The 22,477-nt window shown below is 62.5% G+C and overlaps 1 protein-coding gene across 2 annotated transcripts in view; it reads left to right on the forward strand.

Annotated features, from left to right (window-relative positions):
* TSNARE1 (t-SNARE domain containing 1) overlaps window positions 1-15,308 on the forward strand; it is a 113,173-nt gene extending 97,865 nt beyond the window's left edge. For both annotated transcript variants that reach the window (XM_052651640.1, XM_052651642.1), the window contains 2 exons: window positions 5,605-5,711; window positions 15,182-15,308. In XM_052651640.1, coding sequence (XP_052507600.1) covers window positions 5,605-5,700 — 96 coding nt within the window. In that variant the 3' untranslated portion in view covers window positions 5,701-5,711; window positions 15,182-15,308. The remainder of the gene's footprint in view (window positions 1-5,604; window positions 5,712-15,181) is intronic.
* The last annotated feature ends 7,169 nt before the right edge of the window (window positions 15,309-22,477 follow it).

Raw genomic sequence — 22,477 nt, forward strand, 5'->3', positions numbered from 1 at the left:
CCCTGGGAAGCTGGGGCTCCACCCTGAGCCCTCCTCTGATCCTCTGCTGCTGCGCCCTTCACTGGGCCTGGAGCCCCAGAGCCCAGGTGCTCAGAGGACTCCAGACAGCAGCCTGGTCCCTGGGGGTGGGGAGGGGCCTGGGGGCCTCAGGGCTCCAAGTCAGTGCCCTCTCCTCCTCGGGGCCCCTGCTTGTCCGGGGCTGTGGCAGCTGGGGCCTTGCTTCTCACCCTGGCCACACCCCTCCGCAGCCCCAGGGGTCCTCCCCTCGCCTTGCTCAGGCTGGCCCACCCCCAATAACTAACCCCAGCCTCGCCGCCTCACCCTCGCTGTCTGTCCCAAACTGAAAAACTCTGGATCTTGGTTCTCATGGGTAAGGGCAGGCAGAGGGCGGCAGCTCTGTGAGCCCGTTGGACCGACCAGCCAGTGTCCACTTTCCCTGACCGTGGACACGAGCCTGAGGCGGCCTGAGGGCGTGTCCGCAGAGCCCGTCCCTGGACCCCGAGGCTGGGGTGACTGGTCTGCTCCTCTTGCTCATCCTGCTTCCGCTGAGTCCTGCCAGCCTGGGGGCAGCAACCGTCCTAGGGTCGTGGCCACCTTCAACAGCCAGGAGGAGGCAAGTTTTGAGCAGAGGGAAGCAGGGCTGGGAACCTGAGAGACAGCTCCTGGTGCAGCCAGGGAGCACCCGGGCAGGCATCCTGGAGGTGGTGATGCTGGAGGTGGGTTTTAAAGAGTGAGTTGTTCTCTGAGTGAAGCGCTGCAGAGGGAGGGATACATAGGAAGGCCCTGGGGGGAGGGGGCTGTCTGAGCAAGCCCCCTTCCCAGACCATCATGTGGGGGAGTGGGCCGGACCAGGCCAGGGTGGCGAGGGGTTGTGGGGGGTGGAAGGTGCAGGAAGGCTTGCTGCGGGAAGCCAGCCGGTATCCCAGGCTGGGGCGGGGAGGTGCAGCCCTCCCCAGCCAGGGAACTAATTCAACAATTACTGCACCAGGACTGCTTCTGACCCCACGCGGCCAACGCTAATTGGGCCCTAATCAAGAGCGTAATTCAGGTTAATTGGCTCCCCGCTGCCAGCCCCCATCAGACTCCTTCAGCATGGGGCTGCCGTTTAAGAGTGATTAATCAGCTGACGCTGACAGCCGGGCAGGGGCCCCTCCACCGGCCTCACTTACCCCGTCCCCGCAGCATGCCCTCCTGCTCCTTCCCTCCTGTGTAGCCCCTGGGCAGCTCTGTCCCCCAGCACTACTGAGGGGCGTGGGCGAGCTGCACTTCCCAAGCCTCAGTGTTTGCACCTCTGAAATGGGTGTGCTTGGGCCCCTTGCAGGGCTATCCTGAGGGTCGTTGTCAGTGTGTAGCACTCAGCACCTCTCTGAGGGGACTGAGGCAGCGGCCGCCAGGAAGGGGCTGCTCTGTGTCTTGGGAGCCTCTGTCTGGAGCCTGTTCCCCAGGGGCCTCGCGACTGCCTCGTGGGAACAGGCCCCAGATGAAGGGTGGGGGCTCTGGGCAGCCCACCACCCTTGCTCCAGACGGTGACCTCTGGTCCTGGCTGCCCAGACGTACCCAGTGCAGAGCTCTCCACCTCTGGAGGTGTCTGTAGCCCTGTGAGCATCCTTGTTGAGGCCACCTCCTCCTCTGTAGGACATGATGGCCTTAAGGGAAGGCACCTGCGGCCCCACTGGCCTTTGACCCCCACATCCTGGGCCCAGCTCCTGGCGGGGCAGGAACAGGGTCCGAGGGCACCCAGGGCAGCAAGGGCATCAGTGAGCAGGGTGGAGGTGCTCTTGTGGGGTGCCCCAGGTGGGCCTGGATGAGGCCCAAGATGCCGCTGGACCCACGAGCTCTTTGTCTGAAGGCCTCTGGCAACGGGGTGCAGCTGCTCCCCAGGATCAGCAGAGGAGATGGGTCAGGGCCTGGCCTATGGTCAGTGCGGGCTGCCATAACCGACCCTACGGATGGGTGGTGGAAACAGTGGATATGTACAGTCTCTAGACCCTGGAGACCGGAAGTACGATATCAGGATGTCGGCGTGGCTGACTGCTTCTGCCACTGGAGGGGGACTCTGCTCCAGGCCTCCCTCTTGGGCTGCAGATGGTCGTCCGCGTGTTCACACGGCCTTCTCCCCATGGAGCTGGTCAGATGACCCTGCTCTAACCCAGTGGCCTCTGTGAAAGCCCATCTCCTGTTCAGGACCCGCTCTGAGGTCCTGGGTAATGTTCAGCGTCTCTCTCAGGAACTCAGCTCAGCCTGTAACCCTGGGCCTCCCAGGTCTGTGTCCTGGTGTCCCGGGGGCCAGGGCGGTGCCTGCAGTGTGGGGTTATGAGAGCTTGGTGTGGACAAGGGTGCAGCTTGGAGAGTAGGGGCTCGGGGGCCCTAGGGCCCTATGATCCTTCCCACAGCCTCTGCCTGGGTCCCTGGGCTCCTCCTGCCTTTAAAAATGGCTCTAGCTCCATGCAAAAAAGGTGTGCCAGTTCTTAGCACCTCGAGAAGCCCTTCCAGGCCGGTCTCCCTTGTCGGATGCAGTGGTGTTAACAGGAAATCTCATCATGCCTCCTTAAGGACGTCTCCTCCGCGATTTACTGGAAGGTCACGGATGCAGTCAGGACACCTCCGCTGGGAGCCAGAAAGGTCAGCCCATCAGTCGACGTTGTGTCCAGGGCGGCTTCCTGCTCCCCGGAGCTCCGGGAGGGGCTCTTGTCTCACCGGCTGCTCCTGGGGGAGCCCAGTGTGGCCTCTGTCCCTGGCCCAGCCCAGCCCCACAGAAGCCGCTTCCATCCCTGTGGGCGAGGGTGCAGGTGCCCGGGCCTGAGCAGAGGCTGGGGGGTGGCGGGGCTCTGCCTTGTGCCATGGGAGGGGGCCCCAGGGGCTGGGACTACAGAGCATTTCGTCAAAGCCTGCCTCTGCTCCTCCATCTGTCTTTACCTGAGCATCTGGCAGCCTCCGGCCCACCTGTCGTTGCCTGCCCGCCTCTTCCCCTTGAAGTTGGAGGGGAGGCCCAGCGTGGTTCACTGCGGGGAGAGGAGGGACAAGAAGGGGCGGGCCTGGTGGAGGCTGGCAGGGCTGGCAGGGCCTGGGGATGCTGTCTGCCAACCCCGTTCCCCCCGGTGACCTGTCCTGCTGCTGTGGGCCACTCTCCCTCCAGCCAGGCCCCTGGGCTGCTGGCATGGCTCCCAGCTCCGCTGCCTCCCTTCCCCTGCTCTGTTCAATGTGGCGGTGAGGTGTGGAGGGTGGACAAAGGGGACCAGGGAGGCGTGGGCCTGGCATAGATCTTACCCACGCAGGCGCTCAGCTGCTGTCCAGCTCGAGGTCAGCCTGAGGGTCCCGGGAAGGCTGACCTGGGCTGGGCCGGGCACAGACACTCCTCCTGCCGGCGGTGAGCATGAGGCCAGGCTGGTCCCAGCTGGGCTGTGCCTGAGCCACACGGATGGGAGAGCTGGGACAGTGGCTTGCTGTGACCGCCTGAAGCCTGGGAGGCGGGCAGTGTGCCCCAGCCACACACAGTCAGGTCGTGGGAGCCAGCCCTGCCCAACCCTGGCAGCTGTGTTTCTCACAGGCGTCCACATTCCCGCAGACAGTCCCCATCGGTGCTTGTGTGGGGGCCCGGGTGTGCGAGGGGCACTGAGAGCTCACAGGGCCCATCGGCCCTTCTGTGGGAGACGTGGGACGTACACACAGGCCTGCCACGGGCGCCGGGTTGGAATCCTGACTGCAGCTCGTGAGCTGGCGGCTCTTTGTCTGCAGACGTGTTGACAGGACCCACCAGTCAGTGTTGGGGAGGGGCTGAGTCCAGGCAGCCCGTGGGGGATGCTGGGCGCTCACAAGTTTTTGAAAGGGGGCCTGTCCTGCTGCGCACGGACAGAGGGTGCTGTCCAGGGTCCCGCAGGGGCTCTGTCCAGGGTCCTGCAGGGACCCTGGCTGGGAGACCCTTTCCCTCGGAGCCCTCCCTGCCAAGAGGGTTGTGGGTTTCTGACCTCCCCCACCCCCAGCTGTGGGCTCCTTGAAGGCTGTGTCTGATTCACTCTGGCCCCTCCCCCACAGCTGGCATGCCAGGGCAGCAGCGTGACCTGTGAAAGCTGGGAAGCGGGGCCGAGAGGCCCGAACCTCAGATGAGCACCACATCGTCTTTGAGGCTGGGGCAGGTCCCTTAACCTCTCTGAGCCGAGTCCTGGCCCAGGACATGGCGTGACAGTACTTGTCCGCAGCCCTGGGAGGCAGGGCTGTTCTGATGATGGCTGGCCTTCCGCTGGAGTAACACTGAGGCAGTGAAGATGGGGGGTTGGTCATCCATCCGTCACCCAGCAGATCTAAGACACCGCCCTGAACCAGAGTTCAGTGCCACCTACTCCAGGGACCTTGCCTACCCTGTCCCTGCCAGGCTCTTTCCTTCCCCATGGCTGAGTCAGCGTTCCACCGTAATGCCCACTCTAGAGACCAGAGCCACCTTGAGAGAGTGGAAGGGCAGAAAGGTGGATAGATGGGTGGATTGTTGGGGGTGTGTGTGTGTGTGTGTGTGTGTGACCACATTGCTGGAGGGGTGGATGGGGGGGGACGGATGAGTGGATGAGCAGATGGAGGGATGGGTGTGTGGACTGGCAGGCAGGTGAGTCAGTGGAATGAATGGATGAGTGATGGATGGAAGAATGGAAGGAGTGCAATAATGAATGGATGAATCCAGGCCCAGCCCCAGCATCCACCTGATGGCTCAGGTGAGCTGCTGGGGGATTCATCCTTGACCTGTTTCCCTTCTCTTGAATATCCCATCACAGCCAGGTTCTCTGGTTTCCCCTCCTGGTCTTGCCCCCATCCTCTCAGATTGCCCTTCTGCTTGAGGCCTTTGTCCTTCCAGGGATGGTCTTCCTTCTCCTCCCCATCCTCCTAGTTACTTCCTAAGTCACTAACTCTTGTGAAGTTAGAGGTCTTGTCACTAACCCTCGAACTGCTTGGTGACCTCCCAGGCTATTCTAAGCTCTCTCTTTGCCCCAGGTTCCACCTTGGTCCCTTATCTCCCACTGGCTGGCGTGCCTGGGGAGTCACACCCCCTGCACTCAGGACCTGGAGAGTTAGAACCCTCCCTGACGAGTTCTCCAGCACCAATCTGTGTGTCTTCCCACCCTGAGGCCTTTGATGGTGGGCCTGCAAGTTGTAAATTTAGTGACCACAGCAACATACAGGAATAAGAAAAGTGTCTGGGGAGGACTTCATGGCTGGCATGTGTGAGACTCCATGGGGTGTACTTTCCATGCGTCATTTTATTAAGTCTTCCAAGTGGCTCCTGGAGTCCATGGCCTCATCATATACTTGCAGAAGAATCCAGGGTCCCAGGAAGGGGCGTGGCTAAGGAGGAGGGCAAACCAGGAGCCACTCCCAGGCCTGGCTGCCTCTGGAGCTGCAAGCGCCTCACTGGCTCTCCTGCCTCCTTTCCAGGGCCAGCCCAGAGCGGCTCTTGGATGAGTATGTGCCATCTGAGGGCAGGGCCCCCTGCAAGGGACAAGGTCTGTGTGGGCCTTGGCCTCGGGTGGGCCCAGCCCCCTGCAGTCACAGGCCCAGTGTCCCCCAGGATGGGAGGCCAGACACCCAACACACGACAGCAGCCTCTGTCTCTCTGTCCAGCTCCGAAGACGGAAAGTCAAGTGCTTCCTCCTGGCGGCTGGCGTCACCGTCCTGCTGGTCATCGTCCTCATCGTCGCCACCTCTGTTCGAAAGTGATGCCGCCCCGGGTAGGTGCCGTCCCTGCCCCCATGCCACCTTCTGATCTCCTTTGACCCACCCCCATCCATTCATTTATCCATCCACCACCCACCACTTAGCCATCCACTCATCTCCCCACCTCTGATCCACCCACCCGTCCACTTATCCATCTGTCATCTTCTGATGTGTCAGCCATGGCTGGGCCCTGCTGACCAGTGGTGAACAAGGCTGAAGGCAGCCCACGGACCTGGACCTCACAGCCCAGGGTAGGCTCTCCTGAAGACCCCTGTGTAAGCACTGACTTCCAGAAGGTCATGGCTGACTAGTCCCCTGGGACAGTGGTGAGCAGAGTCAGGCAGCGGACCCTCCGCGGAGCTTCAGAGGGTCTAACACCCTGCTGGCCCTTGATTTTGGGTCCTAGTCTCCACCCCATCTGTGGTCATCTGTGACGCAGCCCAGGGCATTGATAGAGCTCCGGGTGTCACCCTTGGGGGCAACACGCCTGCTACTTGGGTCATTCTGCTCACAATGGTGGGATGGTCATTGTCAGGACCATCTAGCAGGGGAGACTGAGGCCCACGGTCATACGCAGGGTGCTGCCATGTCCCAGCTTGGGTTCCATCACCAGAGGTGATGGCCCACAATGACGGGGCCTCCTGCGCTCCTGGGCCCTGGGCGGGGATAGTACCGGTGCTGAGGGACCAGCGGGGAGGGGCTCCAGCCGCCTCTCCGCTCCTTCAGATTTCTCTACTGCCCTCCTTTGCTCCGAGGGCCGCCCAGACCTCCCACTTCCCCTCCTGCCCCACCCTTCCCTGCATACCCAGCTGTGACCCCGCCCCAGGGCTGGGCAACGCTGCACCCTGAACCTATCCCACTGCGAGAGGGAACCCAAGGATGCGTCCTCAGGCCAGGCACGCAGACCCCGTGGGAACAGCTGATCCGCCTCCAGTGAGCTCCCTGGCTGGAGCGGACTGACCACAGCCATGCCCATCCCCTGGGAAGACGGAAGGCGAGGCTGAGACCCAGGTCACACGGCTGGCCAGTAGCCCCTTAGTGGCCCGTGGGCTCAGGGGGCAGGAGGGGTCTCCAGCTCCTAGCAGCTCACAGATGAACAGTGGGGAGGGCCTGGGGCTGGGGCAGCTCAGACCCTGGTAGGACAAGCTGGGAGTCAGGCCCCAGGCCACTTGGTGTGGGTGTCCCTGGGCACCGCAGAACCAGGGGAGCCCTGAGCCCATCCCTGTAGGGACACGTCATCTCTGGCACGTCACCAAGCCAGGAGAGACCCCGGCCCGCTGCGCTCAGGTGCCCTCTGTGACCCGCGGGCCGTGCAGCAGAGGCTCCGGGACCTGGAGGCCCACCTGCTCTGGGTGCGGCTTCTGCAGAGCCGTGGGGCTGCTGTCTGCCTCTCTCTTGCTGCCGAGTTGCTCTGAGGACAAAGGCAGATAATGGCTAAATATAAGCAGTGCTTTGAGGAAGGAAAAGGCTCTATTCAAATGCAGGCAGTTATTACTTCTGCAGAAAAAATAGGCCTTGAGGGAGGGGCTCCCTGACACCTGCAGCCTCATATGTCTGTTTCTCTGTTTGTATGTCGGGTGAGGCCCTGCCCTCCAGGGGTCTCCCAAGGAGGGGGTGCGGCCCTACATCACCCCCGTCCCACTGTCCAGGCTACCCCCCAAGGACCCCTGCCGACTCCCGGGGCTGCGACTCCCCTAGGCTTAGTTTTTCCCAGCTGCCGAGGTTTGCAGGCCCATCTCTGCCTGATCCTTACGGGCTGGGGCTTGGGGGTGTGCGGACGGGGCAGGTCAGGACCTGGAACTCTCCAAAGTGGAAGGACCTCCTACCTAGCTCAGCCAGCCTCGCTCACCTATGAGCTCCTGCACTCAATTTACAGCAGTATGAGGGCTTGTCCAGTACCAGGGTCAGGGCTCAGAGTGTGAGCAGGGTCAGGGCTCAGAGTGTGAGTGGGGTCAGGGCTCACTGTGTGACCAGGGTCACGGCTCAGAGTGGGACCAGGGTCACGGCTCAGAGTGGGACCTGGGTCAGGGCTCAGAGTGGGACCAGGATCAGGGCTCAGAGTGGGACCAGGGTCAGGGCTTAGAATGGGACCAGGGTCAGGGATCAGAGTGGGAGCAGGGTCAGGGCTCAGAGTGGGACCAGGGTCAGGGCTCAGGCTCAGAGTGTGAGCAGGGTCAGGGCTCAGAGTGTGACCAGGGTCAGGGCTCAGAGTGTGAGCAGCATCAGGGCTCAGTGTGTAACTGGGATCAGCCTTATAGTGTGACCAGGGTCAGGGCTTAGAGTGTGACTGGGTCGGCCTCATAGCGTGAGCGGGGTGTAGACCAAGTCTGTGGTCCGGGTTGAGCCTCCTCAGCCCTAGTAGGAACCTCAGATGACACAGGAGCAGAAGCAAGGGTGCCTGTCCTGGTCAAGCCCAGCTCCTGGCCCCAGCTCCTCATCTCATGTCTGACCCCCTTGCCTTTCTGGAAAGTGCTGTTTCCAGAAGTACCTCCAAGCCCAGTTGCTTTGAGCAGATCTGAGAGATGAAGGTTTGGGGTCAACCTTGGTTTTCAGGGACGCAATCCCAGGCAGAGGAAGCTATGGTGAATCTGGGTCCCCAGCAGGGCCCAGGGCCCGGGCATGTACCCCTGTGATTTCTCGGGATGCGGGGCAGGGTGTCAGGCTGCAGAGGGGCTTGTTTCCCAGAGCCCAGTGCAGCTGGCCAGCAGCAGGATTGCCCAGGTCTTGGTCGGTGGCTCTTAAGGGAAAGGAGCTGGTGGAACCGGTAGGAGTTGAGTCCTTGGATCTGGAGGGCTTCCCCATCCCTCTGTCCTCCTGGGCACCCACAACTTTGGTGCTTACACCCTCAGGATCTCTTTTCATGTTTAACTGTTCACTGCGGATCTGTCTGTGTGTCCCTGTGGGCTCTGTGGGTCCCAAGGCCTGGTGCAGGATGGGGGAGTGGCTGGAGGAGGGAGCAGGGGGTCAGGGCAAGCAGGGGCTTGTCCTCTCTTGCACCCACTGGGGTCACAAAGCTGGGCCTCAGCAAATAGGAAATTCCAGTATCTGGGCAACAATCCATGAAGCGTTTTTCACGAACACAAAAATTTAAGGGGCTCAATGGAGGCTCATAGCAAATCATGTTTTTAATGGTTTCTGAAAGCTGTGAAATATCGACCTTGAAGCCATTGATTTCCATTTGGGAAGTGAGTGGTGGGGTCTTCATCTCCAGGCTCCTCTGTGCACGTGTGTGTCTGCAGCTCTGTGTGTGTGTGCGCTTCTGTTTGCATGTGTGTTGTGTGTGTTTCTATGTGCATCTGCATGTGTGTCTGTGTGTGCGCATGTGTGTCTCTCTGTGTACATGTGTCTGTGTATGTGTGTGCATGCATGCATCTCTGTGTGTGCATGTGTGTCTCTGTGTGTACATGTGTCTGTACATGTGTGTCTGTGGGTACATGTGTGTCTGTGTGTACATGTATGTGTCTGTGTACACATGTATCTGTGTGCGTGTGTGCATCGCTGTGTACATCTGTGTCTGTGTACATGCATGTGTGTGTGCATGTGAGTCTCTGTGTACATGCGTGCCTGTGCATGTATGCATGTTTATCTATGTGCACACACGTGTGTCTGCATGTGTGTCTGCCTGCGCACGTGTCTCTCTGTGTACATGTGTCTTGTACATGTGTGTGCACATGTGTGTCTCTGTGCACGTGTCTCTGTGTACGTGTGTCTCTGTGTGCATGTATGTCTGTGTGTACACATGTGTGTGTGTGCATGTGTGTGCACATGCATGAGCTCAGGAGGGAGGGACAGACTTCCCCTTGAGCTGCCTGCTCCCCCTCCCCAGAGGCTGCAGTGGTGGACAGCATGGCATCCGGGTGGGCAGGAGATGACTATGCTCCATCGGTAGGAACTTTACATGGGAGAACCTCACTTAATCCTCACACAGCCCCATGATGGAGGTGCTGGTGTGTCCCCATTTTTCAGATGAGAAAACTGACACATGGAGAGATGAAGGGACTTACCCGGAACGGGACAGCACAGAGGGGTGAGCCTTCTGGGGCTGGGAGTGCCAGGGAAGCGCTGCCCCGAAGGCCACGTGGCTGTCCAAGATCACAGAGTGGGAGTGTGGGGCCAGGCTCCAGCTCCGGTCTGCATGACCCTGAGGTCTGGTGGTGCGGGGACTGCGGGTCGTCCATGTGGCCTGGGTGGTCAGTGGCGCTGTCCTCGGGGCGTGCTCATGAAGGTGGCTCAGTTGACTGCTCTAGGCTGAGCCTGTGAAAGGCCTGGTGGCCTGGTCACCTGCAGTCTGGTGACACTGGGCAGCCCTGCCCACCCTGCCGCAGTGGGAAGTGTGCCTGCCGGGGGTGCTGGGAGGGCTCCCTGAAGGTCATGTGGCTCCCTGGGCATTTATGCATGGAAATATCCCCCAGAGACCCAGTGCCCACCTCTCAGAGCCCCTGGTCAGCAGGCAGGTGGGCAGAGACCCCTGGGCGAGGCTGGGGGCAGCAGGAGGAGGGGGAGGGGCTGTGGCCCCCATCATGGCCCCGATCTATGAAGGGGCGTCCATGCTGCCTCTGCAGTGACTGTGGGCATCAGTGGTGAAGGCCACCAGGCGTCCAGCCCAGAGGAGTCCCGCCCTCCGTGACAGGCTGTCTCCTCACCACGCCATCACTGTCGCAATGGTGTTGCTGTTGTCACGAGCCTGCTCTTGTTCATGGAGATGGGACACTCAGCTGGCCTTTCTCTCTGATGTTCCCGAGTGGCCCTCCAGCCAGCAGGGCCGGGCCTTGTCCTCCCGGTCACCTCGGGCAGGACACACGGGAACAAGTCCGAGCAACCCAGAGGTCGGCGATGCCTCTGTCTGATTCAGTGAACACCCCTGCCCCTGCCAGTGGGAAGCAGACCCAGCACTGCTCCCGCAGCGCACAGCCAGGAGAGAAGCAGGCCCCTGAGGCACTGACCTGTCAGGAGCAGAGTGGAAGCCGGAAGGGCCGCAGCTCTGCAGGGAGGGCTTCCTGGAGGAGGTGGTTCTTGAGAGCTGGGGATTGAGAGGTGGGTATGGGCTCCTCCATCAAACAAGGAGGTGGGCACTTGGGGCTGAGAGCAGGGACAGGCAATGGCCTGGGGTCACTGTGGGTGGAGCACGGCAGCAAAAGCCAGGCCAGGCCACGTTCAGGAGGCCCCTGGGCTTCCTGGGGCCACTTGTCAGGAGCAGTGTTTGCTCCCAGCAGGCCCCCTTCCCTTTGCATGTGATGGCCCCACCCCTCGGCACCCCAGGCTGGGCAGATGGCCACATGAGGAGGGCCTGGCCCAGCCAACCGGTGGGGATGCCCCCCACCAGAACAAAGGTGGAAAAGAACAGAAGCACGCCAGTGCCAGTGGCCGCACAGAAGTGAGAAGATGGGAGGGCTGATGGACGGTGTGGCGGCGTTTGCCAGCTAGCTGCTAGGCAGGGGCGAGGTGGAATGGCCTGGAGCCTTTCGAGTCCCAGCCACCCTGGGTGCCCACAGGGTCTCTCAGGCTTCCTCTCCTGCGATCCGGCCGCCGACCTGCCTGACCACACACCTCCCCAGAAGCAGGAGTCTGGGTTCCCCGATGACTCCTGTAACCCAGGCTGGGAACCTCGCTCAGACCCCAGCCCCAGGCCTTTGTTCCCATCATGGGGGGTAGGGGCGCTTGAGGCCTGTGTGCCCAGCTCCTGGGCCTGGGCCAAAGTCTACGAAGCAAGCATTCTGAGGGTCAGCTGCGCTTCCCAAGACGCCCCACCCTGCCCCCCCGACTGTCCCCTTCTCCCCGACCCCCGCCCTTGCCCAGCTGGCACTTGGCCTCAGATTTGGTTCTGTGACTCCAGGCTCTGGGGCGGCACCTGTCCAGGGGTCACACTGTCCCTGGAGTGACCACTGGACACACAGAATCCCAGGCCATGCCAGGGCCCTGGGCCCTCAGCAACATCAGGATGGGAGTGGGGGTACCTGATGATGCCAGCCGGGGCCCCTCTGAGCAGGGAGAAGGTGAAGCTCGGCACCACCCGCATCCCCCATGCCCACCTTGACCTCAGGGTCAGGCCACTGAGCCATCCAGTCCTGTGTCCACTGTGACGACCCCACTCACCGGGCGGCAGGAGGACACATTGCCTGAAGCCAAGGGTCAGGCGAGAGCGTGTCTGGGTGGTGGCATGGCCCTGGGTTTGGGTCCCACCTGCCGTCTCCACCTGGGGCAGAGGGCAGGTCCCCAGCTCCACGCAGCCTTGGTATCAGACCCGTGAAGGGGGACAGTCCCCACCCCGACACAGGGCTGCGTGATCATGGGGTTCCTGCAGGAGCCCCATCAATCAGCCCAGCGGGGCGGGTGAGGGCCTGGCCACTTGCCTCCCCTTTCTTCTCCAGAGCCACGCAGGAGGCGGCTGGTGGGGTCCTGCCCTCGGGGACCCCCTGAGAGGAGGGCTCCAGGCCCCACTTGCAGGGCAGGCACTTGGAAGGGAGTCACCAGGCCTGACAGAGGAGAGAGGGCTTCGGTGCAGAACGAGGACTTCAGGGGGCTAGGGGGAGCCCCTGGGCCAAAGTCTATGAAGCAAGCATTCTGAGGGTCAGCTGCGCTTCACAAGACGCCCCACCCTGCCCCCCGACTGTTTCCTTGCTCAAAGCTAGCAGTTTTGCTTCTGGGTACTTCTCAGTAATTGCAATAATAAGTTGAATAATTAAGCTAAATCCACAGAAGAGAATTAAATATTAATTTCTAATAAGCTGTTCAGAGTGTGCCACCAGGGAGGACCAGCAGACTATATCTGTGCTGGGTGCCCTCCTGCTCCGCCCCCGAACTCTCCCTCCCAGGGCAGGGCTAACCCACACACAGCCGCGGTCCAGGGGTCAGTGGTCAGTGTGCTGGCCTGTCAGTCAGCCAGTGGGCACACGAGACTGGCATCAGGCCCAGCAGTGGAGAAGGATGCCCAGGGGTCTGGGCCTGGGTCCCCATGGCAGCCAAAGTTGCCCGCCACCAAAGGGTTAGGCGCACCACTGGCAGAGTGGTGAGTCGATGAGAAATGACTCGTCTGAGGGACACTGACAGTGACCTGAGGGATGGGAGCCAAGCCCAGCCTCTGTGGTGCCTGCACCTCAAGAAGGCCCCTCACCATCACCCCACAGCCCAGGGAGCTCACGGGTGTTCTGAGCCCCAGGCAGTCAAAGGAAGATGCTCCAGATGGACCCTAGGGCAGCCTGCTCCTGCTCTGAGTCCTGAGCCTGGTCCCACTCTGAGCCCTGCCCCTGCTCACGCCCTGAGCCCCGCCCCTGCTCACGCCCTGAGCCCTGCCCCTGCTCACACCCTGAGCCCTGCCCCTGCTCACACCCTGAGCCCTGCCCCTGGTCCTGCTCTGGCCACGTGATGGACCTGACTCTGAACTTGATCCTGGCTGTAGACCTGGCCCTGACTCTGCTCTCAAGAGATGAGAAAGCACGGGGCAGGCACAGTGTGTCTGCTGCATGAAGTTGATGGTGAGGTGGGGAAGGTGGTCAGTGCAGGTCTAAATCAACCCAGGGTCCCTGAGCCCCCGGGGGTGTTTGGAGCCGAGCACCATGTTGAAGGGGTGGGGGTGTGTGAAGCCCCTGTGGCCCCCACGGTGACGCCACCCTGAGGAGATGGGGGCTGAGGAGGTCGGCCGGGGCAGGAAGAGGGCGCAGCAGGGATGGGGGCAAGGCAGGGCTGCGGGTTGTGCGAAGCCCGGAAAGATGGCTCCCTCCAGCCCCTGCACCCTGAGAGCCAGTCTCCGCACCGTGGACCTGTGGGTGCCCTTCCTGGAGGCCCCGCGGACCCCAGCCCAGGGGAGATCCCAGCACCAGGGGCTCAGCCCTGCAGGCCGCAGCCTCCCGCCCCCAGCGCCTTTCAGATCCCGTCAGTGTCCCATCTGTTCAAATCCAAAGGTCTTCTCTGTCTGCAGCCTTGCGTCAGAACCGTGTGGCTGAGGCTCCACCTGTAGAGCACAGGGCGGCAGGCGGGGCACTTGGAGTGGGGGCCGCGTGCTGGGTGCGGAGGTCCCCCACTTGAGTCCCTCATGCAAGTGGAGACGCACCTGCAGAGGGCCGGGTGGGGTCTGCACAGGCCTGGGGGTGGGGGTCGGCGGGGGGCAGCTGAGTCTTCACCATCCTACCAGCCAGAGCCCGTGCCCAGGCTTCTAGGAAGGGCTAAGCCAGCTTGGGTAGCCCCATTTTACCAACAAGGAGATGGAGCCTAGAGGCCCAGGCCTGCAGCTGGCTCTCGGGATGGGGTCTCCCATGAGGCTGGCATTAGACGGTCTCCTGGGAGGGACCCTGGGGAGGAGGTGACAGGCGCAGAGGTGGGGTGCAGGGACAGGAAGGCGGGTGAGGCCGCAGAGAAGGCATGCAGATGCTGGGGGCTCTCTGGCGGGGGCTGAGGCAGGCGCAGCTCTGAAGGGCGCCCATGTGGGCTGAGCCTCGGTCACCCTTTTGGGCCTGTGTCTGGGGGGGCATTGGGGAGCGACCTCTGCTCCCCTCCCTGCCCTCCTCTTCCTAGTACTCAGCATACCCTCCGAAGGGAGGGTGGGCAAGCTTGCCCAGCAGGGAGGGAAGCACAGACCAGCGGTGGTTCCTTGTGGTCCTCAGGTTTGCTGCTGGGCCCTGGCTGGGGCAGAGGGGCTGTGGGGAGGCGAAGGAGGTGGCACGTGCCTGGAGACCTCCACGTGCAAGGGGCGCGCGGGCGGGGCGGGGGGTCCTGTTCCTCAGGGCCTTTGCAGGGGCCTGGCCATGGCGGGCTGTGATTTTCAACAGTATGCTCTGGGGCCTCCTTAAGAGGCGCTGTTTGAAGAGCTGCCCTTCACCCGCTGGCTTGTGGCTCCAGCGTGGTCTGGGGGCCCCCAGCCTGTGCAGACGCACACGGCCACAGTCCCTGTGGTTCCAAGGAGGACGTGTGGGCGGCGCTGCAGGAGAGGAGGGGGAGGGGCGGTCAGCAGAGCCCTGGGGGCTGCAGGGGCCGGCCGGCTGTGAGGTCCCAGGAAGGGAGAGGCCAGGGGCCAGGAGGGACAGAGGACAGCTCCAGGCGTGTGGCTTTGGAGGCAGGAGAGAGCAGGGCAGCCAGGCCGAACTCGGGGGTGAGGACAGGCTAGACAGGGGTGGAGAGAGGACAGCGAGGTCTGGGGAAGCCTGACCTGGGCTGGGGGGTCCATGCTGGCACCGTGGCCATGGCAGCTCCCCTCCCGGGACCTCTGCCTTCTCACCTGTGAGATGGAGGCTGGTCGCCAGGGCCCACCCTCCTTGCCACCTTGTGACTCACCGCCCAGCCTACTGCCCCCAGGGGACCCCCAGCTCCAACAGCCCTGCCCAAGGGAAGGCCCTCGGCTCCCCCAGGAGGCTGGTGTGCTGGGGAGACCCAGGCCTGGGAGCCGGCAGGACCCCTCGCCCGCCGTTGGCTCCCGGGCCTCCGCCCTGCCTGCTCTTGCCACAGCTGAGCCCGGCTCTCTCGCCAGGAGCTGACGGAGCCTCTTGTGTTGCAGGCTGATGCTGTCGCCTGGCCTGCATGGACCCGCAGAGCTTTGCACCTGCCTGCCGCCTGCCGCGTGCCGAGCCCCTGCTTCTGTGCCGGCCCCTGGCTGAGCCGCCCAATAAACTGCCATCATAGCCAGCTACAGGGCCACTGGTCTCCATCTGTCATCCGTCAGCGGGAGGCAGCTTCCGGCTCCAGGACCCCAGAGGTGGAGCCTGGGCTGCGTTGGGTGGGAGGGGTGGCGGGGGTGTGTGTGAGTGTGTGAGTGCGTGGGTGCGATGGCCGTGTGGGCAGGAAATGCAAGATGGGGCAGGGCCTCCACCAACCGTGGGAGCCCAGCCCGGCCGTGGCCTGGCCCGTCCTCCCTGAGGGCCAGCGGGCAGCCTACCACCCTGTTCCCCCACGCAGCTCTGTGGCCCCTCCAGCTCCCGAAGTGATGTCACAGCTTTTCTGCCTCTGGGCACCCAGCCGGGGGCTGGGCATGGAGAAGGGGGTCCTGGGTGGGAAGAGCCCAGCCCAGGCTGCCCATGGGTCCCCCTCTTCTGCAGGAGTGAGGCGTGGGGGAGGCATTCTTACACAGGAGGGTCTGGAGCCAGAGAAGCTGCTGGGAGTGCCTGGGCTCTGTGGGTAGGAGAGGGCGGGAGACGGCCCCACCCGCTGTGGGGAGGGGGTGCAGGCAGACCCCGGCCCCTCACTGCAGGACTCAGCATTGCCCTTCCCAGGCCCCCATAGAGCTCAGGACCTTGTGGGCTGGGGGCTGCACATGCCAGGCCCCCAGGACAGGCAGAGTCCATGGCCTCAGAATTCCAGAAGTGTCTGCAGGAGGCTGCTTCCTGCTCAGCAGCCCCTCGTTCTTCAGCTCCCCACCCCCCTAGTCCGTCTTCCGCTGCAGAGGGTCTGAAGCATTCCGGACCCCTTCTGCTTTGCCCCAAAGACAGCTTCAGGTTGAACGATCCTGCGAAGCTCTGCGTTTCTCGACACTTCCTTCCCTAGGGCCTGGGAAATGCGACCCTGAGGCAGTGTGGGCACGGCGGCAAGACAGGCTGGGGGGGCGAGGTGGTGGGCAGACCCCTGCGTCGGGGCGGCAGCCGCATCCTCAGCTTTGCAGCCGCAGGGCCGCTGGCTGCTTGGGCCCAGGGTGTCTAGAGGAGGTGTCAGCTGCAAATTGGATATTACACCTCCGGCCGCAGGTGCGAGGCCTTGGGCCTTCAGGAGCCGGGAGGGCGGCACGTGTGAGTGCATAGCCCGGCTCTGCTGGCCAGGCCAGGGGTGGGCTGCAGAGGGGAGGCGCTCGGGGCAGGGCAGCCAGGGTGGAGCAAGGCTGGGCACGGGGGCGGAGGGGCAGGAGACGGCTGGCCGGTGCCCCGTGCCCCGCCTGAGCACAGGGGCCCTGGCTTGCCTGCACGGGCTCTGCCTCCCCTCACTCTCGGCCGCCCGACCTTGGAGCGTCTGTGGGTGGGGAGGGCGCCGGAGGGGCTGCCGGGACCCCAGCACCCCCTGCCGCCCCGCCAGCACCCCCTGACCCTGGGGGATCCGGTGTTCCGGGGCAAGGCGTTGGCGTGGACAGGCCGAGGGCAGCGCGGGGCCAGGAGGAGGGCACCCAGGGCAGGGCTGGTGGCGGCAGCAGCCACTGCCTGGCCAGACTCCGAGCCTCCCCGCTGGAGAGTGATGCATCAGGGTGACCTCGGGCTCCTGCTGTCTGGAGCGGCAGGGAGGTCGAGAGCCAGGCCAGCTGTCTGGGTGCAGACAGCGAGTGGCCGGCCAGCAGGTGCCCATCTGGTGCCCGCACAGAATGGGCTGGGGCTGCTATGACCAGCGGTACCCACTGTGCCCTCCCGGAGCCGGCGGGATCGGGGGAGCACCCCCGCTCTGTCCCTTCCTCTCCTGGGAAGGCCCAGAGACAGACCAGGCTCCCTGAAGTCCCACAGCATGTGGCAACAGAGCCAGACTTGGAACCAGTCTCATGTCTCCAGGCCAGACACGAGTCACGGGAAGCCAGAGGCTGGCTGCATTGGACTTTCCTTTTGGGGAGCGTGTGGGTGCTGGGAAGAACCTGGCTGCAGCACCGAGTTGGTGGAAGAGAGGTATTTGTTCAGTGTCGGTCACAGCCCAGGGGCACTCACGGCTCCCTCCCCCAAGCCTCGGTTTCCCGTCTGTAGAATGGGACTGTTAGAGTCTCCAGCGGGAGGGTGACAGGAGCCAGGCCTGCACAAGGCTGGGGCTCAGGATCCACCCTGCGCTGGCCGTGCCCTGCCTGCTCCCTGCTTGCTGCAGAAGCCCGACAGGACCCTGTTGTGGGGGGCCCCTGCCCAGGATCCGGACCCGGCACTTCAGGGCCCCTTGGACCCTGAGCCACAAACCTGCAAGAGCCCCCCACTGAGCCAGCCTTGGGTGGAGGGGGGCCGCATCCAAGGGGTCCTTCCACTCCGTGTGTACACCGTCAACCACATATAATCTCAGCAACTCCTCCACTTCACAGGACACAATTCAGGCAGACAACCAAACAAAACAGAAGACATAGGTAAAGAAAGAGCCTTCCTCTCCCTAAGGGCATGTCCACCAGGCGCCGTTGCTCCCAGGTGTTTTCTAGCGCTGTCGTGAAGCCATCGCCATGCCGTGCGGTTTACAGACTCAGTAAGAAGCACAGCCTCCTCTAAGGCAGCCCGAGCGACGTGGGGATGGGGCGGGGGACTGGAAAACAGGGAGGGAACTCACTAAACAGACGGCAGAGCGGGAGACTCAGCTGGTGTCTGCAGTGGTTGTTATGACCGTGGAACAAAACAGCCCCCGACGACGCCGCTGACCCTCCGGTTAGACGGGGCCCTGCAGGGACAGCTCGTCTCTGGTCCTGGTTTGGAATCACCTGCAGGTTCGCTCAGCCGCAGGCCTGCCGGTCAATGCCGGCCGTCGACTGGGATCTGAGCTGGGGTTGCCGGCCTCACGCCAGCATGTGGCCTCTCCCTGTGGTCCGGGCTTCCGTGTGGCTGGCCGCTGGTCCCAGGGAGCAGCCCCAGAGGGAGAGCCCGGCAGAAACGGCATCCTAGTCTGAGACCTCATCTCCGAAGTCACACAGCATCACTGGGACTGCAGTGAGCAAGGCTGAGCCTGCCCAGGTTCACGGGGAGGTGGGGGGAGACGTCACCTCTCGGGAAGAGTGGCAATGTGGCCGTCTTTGGAAAGTGGAACCCGCCTCCGTCCCCCTTCACTTCCATCTTCGCTCGCTGTGCTGTGACTTCACTCTTCGTCACAGCAAGGAGGGCCTGCCTGCCGTGGACGCCATGGGGACACAGGCTGCTCCGGGACCTCTCTGGGCTCCGTCCTCTCTGCCCTGCCCCCACGCTCAGATCTCTCGCCCTTGGCCACGGCTCCCATGTCCTCTTGGCCTGTTAACTCTGTGGCCCTGGACAGGAGGCCGTGTCAGCCTCACTGCAGCAGAGTCAGTGCTGAGACCGCCAGGGGGACAATCCTTGGTGCCAGCTCAGGCAGACCCTGGGGTGGACACAGTGTGACCCCACGGGGGAGGTAACTTGGAGAGGCGTGACCTCCACAGGCTCCTGCAGATGCCCCGCCCTGCAGGAGTGCACCCCTCCTCATGGGCGCTGTTCCTGGAGGGGTCGTCCAGGGGTTGTTCACTGTGCTCAAGGCCAGCTGCTTCAGTTGACAGGATACCTGTAAATCCTCTAGGCAACGGGCATTGCTTTGCTCTGAAAATGGTATCTTGGTTGAAAGTAAGAAAGGCTCAGGAGTAAGAAAGGCACTTCTCAATGAAGTGGCCACTTGTCTTGATTAGCTCAGAAACATCCAGCTGTCTTGCTAAGCTGTTCACGCATCTCTCTAGCCACTCTGCCCCCATCCACCCACCTACCCATCCATCCACCTACCTATCCACCCATCCATCCACCCATCAATCCATTACCTATCATCTACCCACCCATCCATCCATCCACTCACCCATCCACCTACCTACCCATCCATCCACCTACATACCTATCTATCCATCCACCCTATCTATCCATCCACCCTATCTATCCATCCACCCTATCTATCCATCTGCTTGTCCATTTACCTATCTATCTATCCATCCGTCCATCCACCCACCCATCCACCTATCCATCCAGCCACCCCATCCATCCATCCATCCACCTACCTACCCATCTATGCACTCATCCATCCATCCACCTACCTACCCATCTATCCATCCATCCCCTCACCCATCCACCTACCTATCCATCCATCCATCTATCCACCCATCCATCCATCTACCCATCCATCCATCCACTCACCCATCCACCTACCTATCCATCTATTCATCCATCCATCCGTCTATCCACACACCCACCCATCCATCCACCTATGTGTCCATCTCTCCACCCACCCATCTACCTACCTGTCCATCTGTCCATCCATTCTTCCACCCATCCATCCTCTTAGCCATTACTCACCCACTTATTCTCTCGACAGCTGCATGGTCCAAGCACTGCCCTCTCACCTGGGCTTGGCTCAGGAAGTAAACCAGGACCCCTGCCCACTGGAAGCCCCTAGTGTGGAGGGGCATTCATCCATGTGACAGAGAAGCCCCAGCTTGCTTAGGGAGGCATGGGCAGAGGCGGAAGCACCTAGGAACAAAGGTGGCCCAGAGCAGGTGGCCATGTGCTCTGGCTGGGGGCTAGGACGGCGTCCCGAAGAGGTGACCCCCAAGCGGCAGCAGGGCAGGAACCTGTCCCCTCCCTCCAGTGCAGAGTCACCAGGCCAACCAGCACTGGAGACCCAGAGCCGACTTTAAGCTGAAGTTCTAGTTCTCCTTGAACCAAATCCCACTCCCTTCGCGGTGAATTTCCAATTTAAATACCCAAATTGTTTACTTGCTGAAATCAATTGACAAGGGACCAGCGTGTATTTGCGATTCAATTGACTATGATACACTGTATTACAATTACAGCTCGAATGGATTTCTTTTTAATTTATTTTCCTCTGAACGTTCTCCTCTGCCGGTAATTCTGAGACTAATGTCCTCGGGATCCTCATCCTTAGCTGCAGAAGGATAATGGACAGCTCTGGACAGAGGCCGTGCTGGGCACTACCGGCCCCCAGGGCTTTGGCCCCGCGGCCCTGTGGGCCTGTGTCCCTTTCAGACCACCCAGGCTGGGCCCAGAACGTCCCACAAAAGGCGTCTCCCGCCATCGCCAGGATGGGAGCTCAGGATGGGACACCCGGGAGCCGGAAGGTGCTCCCACCCCCTCCCTCTGTCTTCGAGGGCCTTGCTCCTGCTGGGTACTCCTGAACAAACCTCTGTTGCCCTCTGGGCCTCAGTTTCCCCACCTGTGAGAGGCGCCCTCTCTCCCCACCTCTCCACCCGCACTGTCCCTGGCCTCCTCCTTTCTAGTCCTGACACACAGTCACAGGCTCCAGGGGGACCATCCACTCGGGTCTGTCCTGGGGCCAACTTGGGGTGCAGGTGGGCACCCTGCTCTGCCTGCCAGGAGGGACATCGAAGCTCAGAGGGACCACGTGAGCTGTGAACTTGCCCAGTGGCCGCCCCCGCCTCCCCGGGCAGCACTGGAGCAGGGGTTGGATCTTCTCCCACTGGGCCACCGCCTGCCTGGGGACGCCTGCCTCTGCTTCCCCGGGGGGGCTGCTGGGGCAGGGGGAGCCTTCCCTGAGCCCCTCACTCACTCTGCACTGGTTGACTGAGCCTGAACACCTGCACCCTGCCCTCGCTGGAGGGAGCTTCCCCACGTGCCCAGGCAGCCAGGTGGTGGCCTGCTGGTGAGGCCAGCAGGGCCTGAGAGGCCGTTACCCCATGCTTAGTCACACATCATGTCCGCTGTTTGTGACCCCATAGACTGCAGCCCGCCAGGCTCCTCTGTCCATGGGCTTCTCCAGGCAAGAACACTGCAGGGGTTGCCGTTTCCTTCTCCAGAGGATCTTCCTGACCCAGGGATTGAACCCGCATTGGCAGTGGGGTCTTTACCACTGAGCCACCTGGGAAGCTGCATGACCCCATGGCCACCCCCCTTGAACATGCCAACACCCTCTGGGGGTGTCTCTGTGTGAGCGTGACTGTGTGTCCGACCTCAGAGTCTGGCGTGGGTGCATCCTGGCTCAGGCCAGCCCGCCCGACTGCAGCCCGGAGCACTTAGCTCCCTCCCTGTCCAGGCCTGTCTCTTACCTGTGATGTGCAGTGTGGATGAGGGATGTCCGCGTGGCCTTTCACGGGTGACAGATGCTGTCCGACCCTCACCTGCGTGTGCAGCGGGGCCTAGGCCCCTGCCTGAGACAGACACGGAGGTAAGGCTGGGGGCCCAGACCCGGCCTCCAGCCCCAGCACGCCCTCCACCCCTGCCGTCCTGGCGCTGGGGAGACGGACGGCTCCCCGGGCCTCGAGCCAGTTTGTTTGGCCGCTCTGGGAATGGAGGTGCCCGTAGATCAGGTCCCTGTGGAAACCCAGCCCGACAGCTCCATTCTGCACCGCCTCTGCGGAGATATCCTCACATGAGTGGGACTTCCTGCTCTTTTGGGGATATGTGAATCCTTGCAGAAGGCAGGATGCCGTTTCCATCAGGGAGCCACGTCTGTGAAAAGGAGAATTAGTGACAGAGAAGCGAGAAAGCGAGTGGGGAAGAGCGAGCCACGCTAAGCTTGGCCCTGGGAGGTCAGCCGCACAGGCTTCCAGAAAGGTCAAGTGTGGAGGGTGCCCAGCCTGCAGCCACAGACCTCGCTGGAGCTGCCACCAGCCGGGGTGGCGGAGCCCCTGGGCTGGGCAATCAGCTGGATGCGTGGGCCAGAGCAGCAGGGCCGCAGCTGGGCATGGGGCAGGCTTGTGCCCAGTCACTGGGGTCTCTCTCCCCAGATAGGCCGCCCTGAGGGAGACGGCGCCCCCATCGCACACAAACCCCAGTGAGAAGCTCAGTCTCACTTTGCTGGGGGCCCACCCTTGCTTGGCCCTCTGCCTGCTGACCCCTGGGGAGGAGGGTCAGTGTCATCTCAGTGCAGGTGGTCGGGGCCCGGCCGGGGGTCCTGACGGGCTCAGATCCAGCTCTCACACGCCACCCTGGGAAAGTCATTCTCAACCGTAGCGCCCTTCTCTGTAAAATGGGAAGACTTTCTCCGAAAGTGTTGAGCAGCTGACGTTGGCGCATTGAGGAATGTACTTGATGAATGTGGCCCTGGGCCGGAGAGTGAGTGCCCGTCACGGGGGTAGGCATGAGACCCCAGGCCTGGGAGACTGGCAGAGGGAGCCCAGATGCCTGCTCAGTGGGGATCAAAAGAGAATGCAAGGAAGGGCCCCCAGGGATGGGAGTGGCCC

This window comes from Budorcas taxicolor, chromosome 14, assembly GCF_023091745.1.
Source record: "Budorcas taxicolor isolate Tak-1 chromosome 14, Takin1.1, whole genome shotgun sequence".
In the NCBI taxonomy this organism is placed as follows: Eukaryota; Metazoa; Chordata; class Mammalia; order Artiodactyla; family Bovidae; genus Budorcas; species Budorcas taxicolor.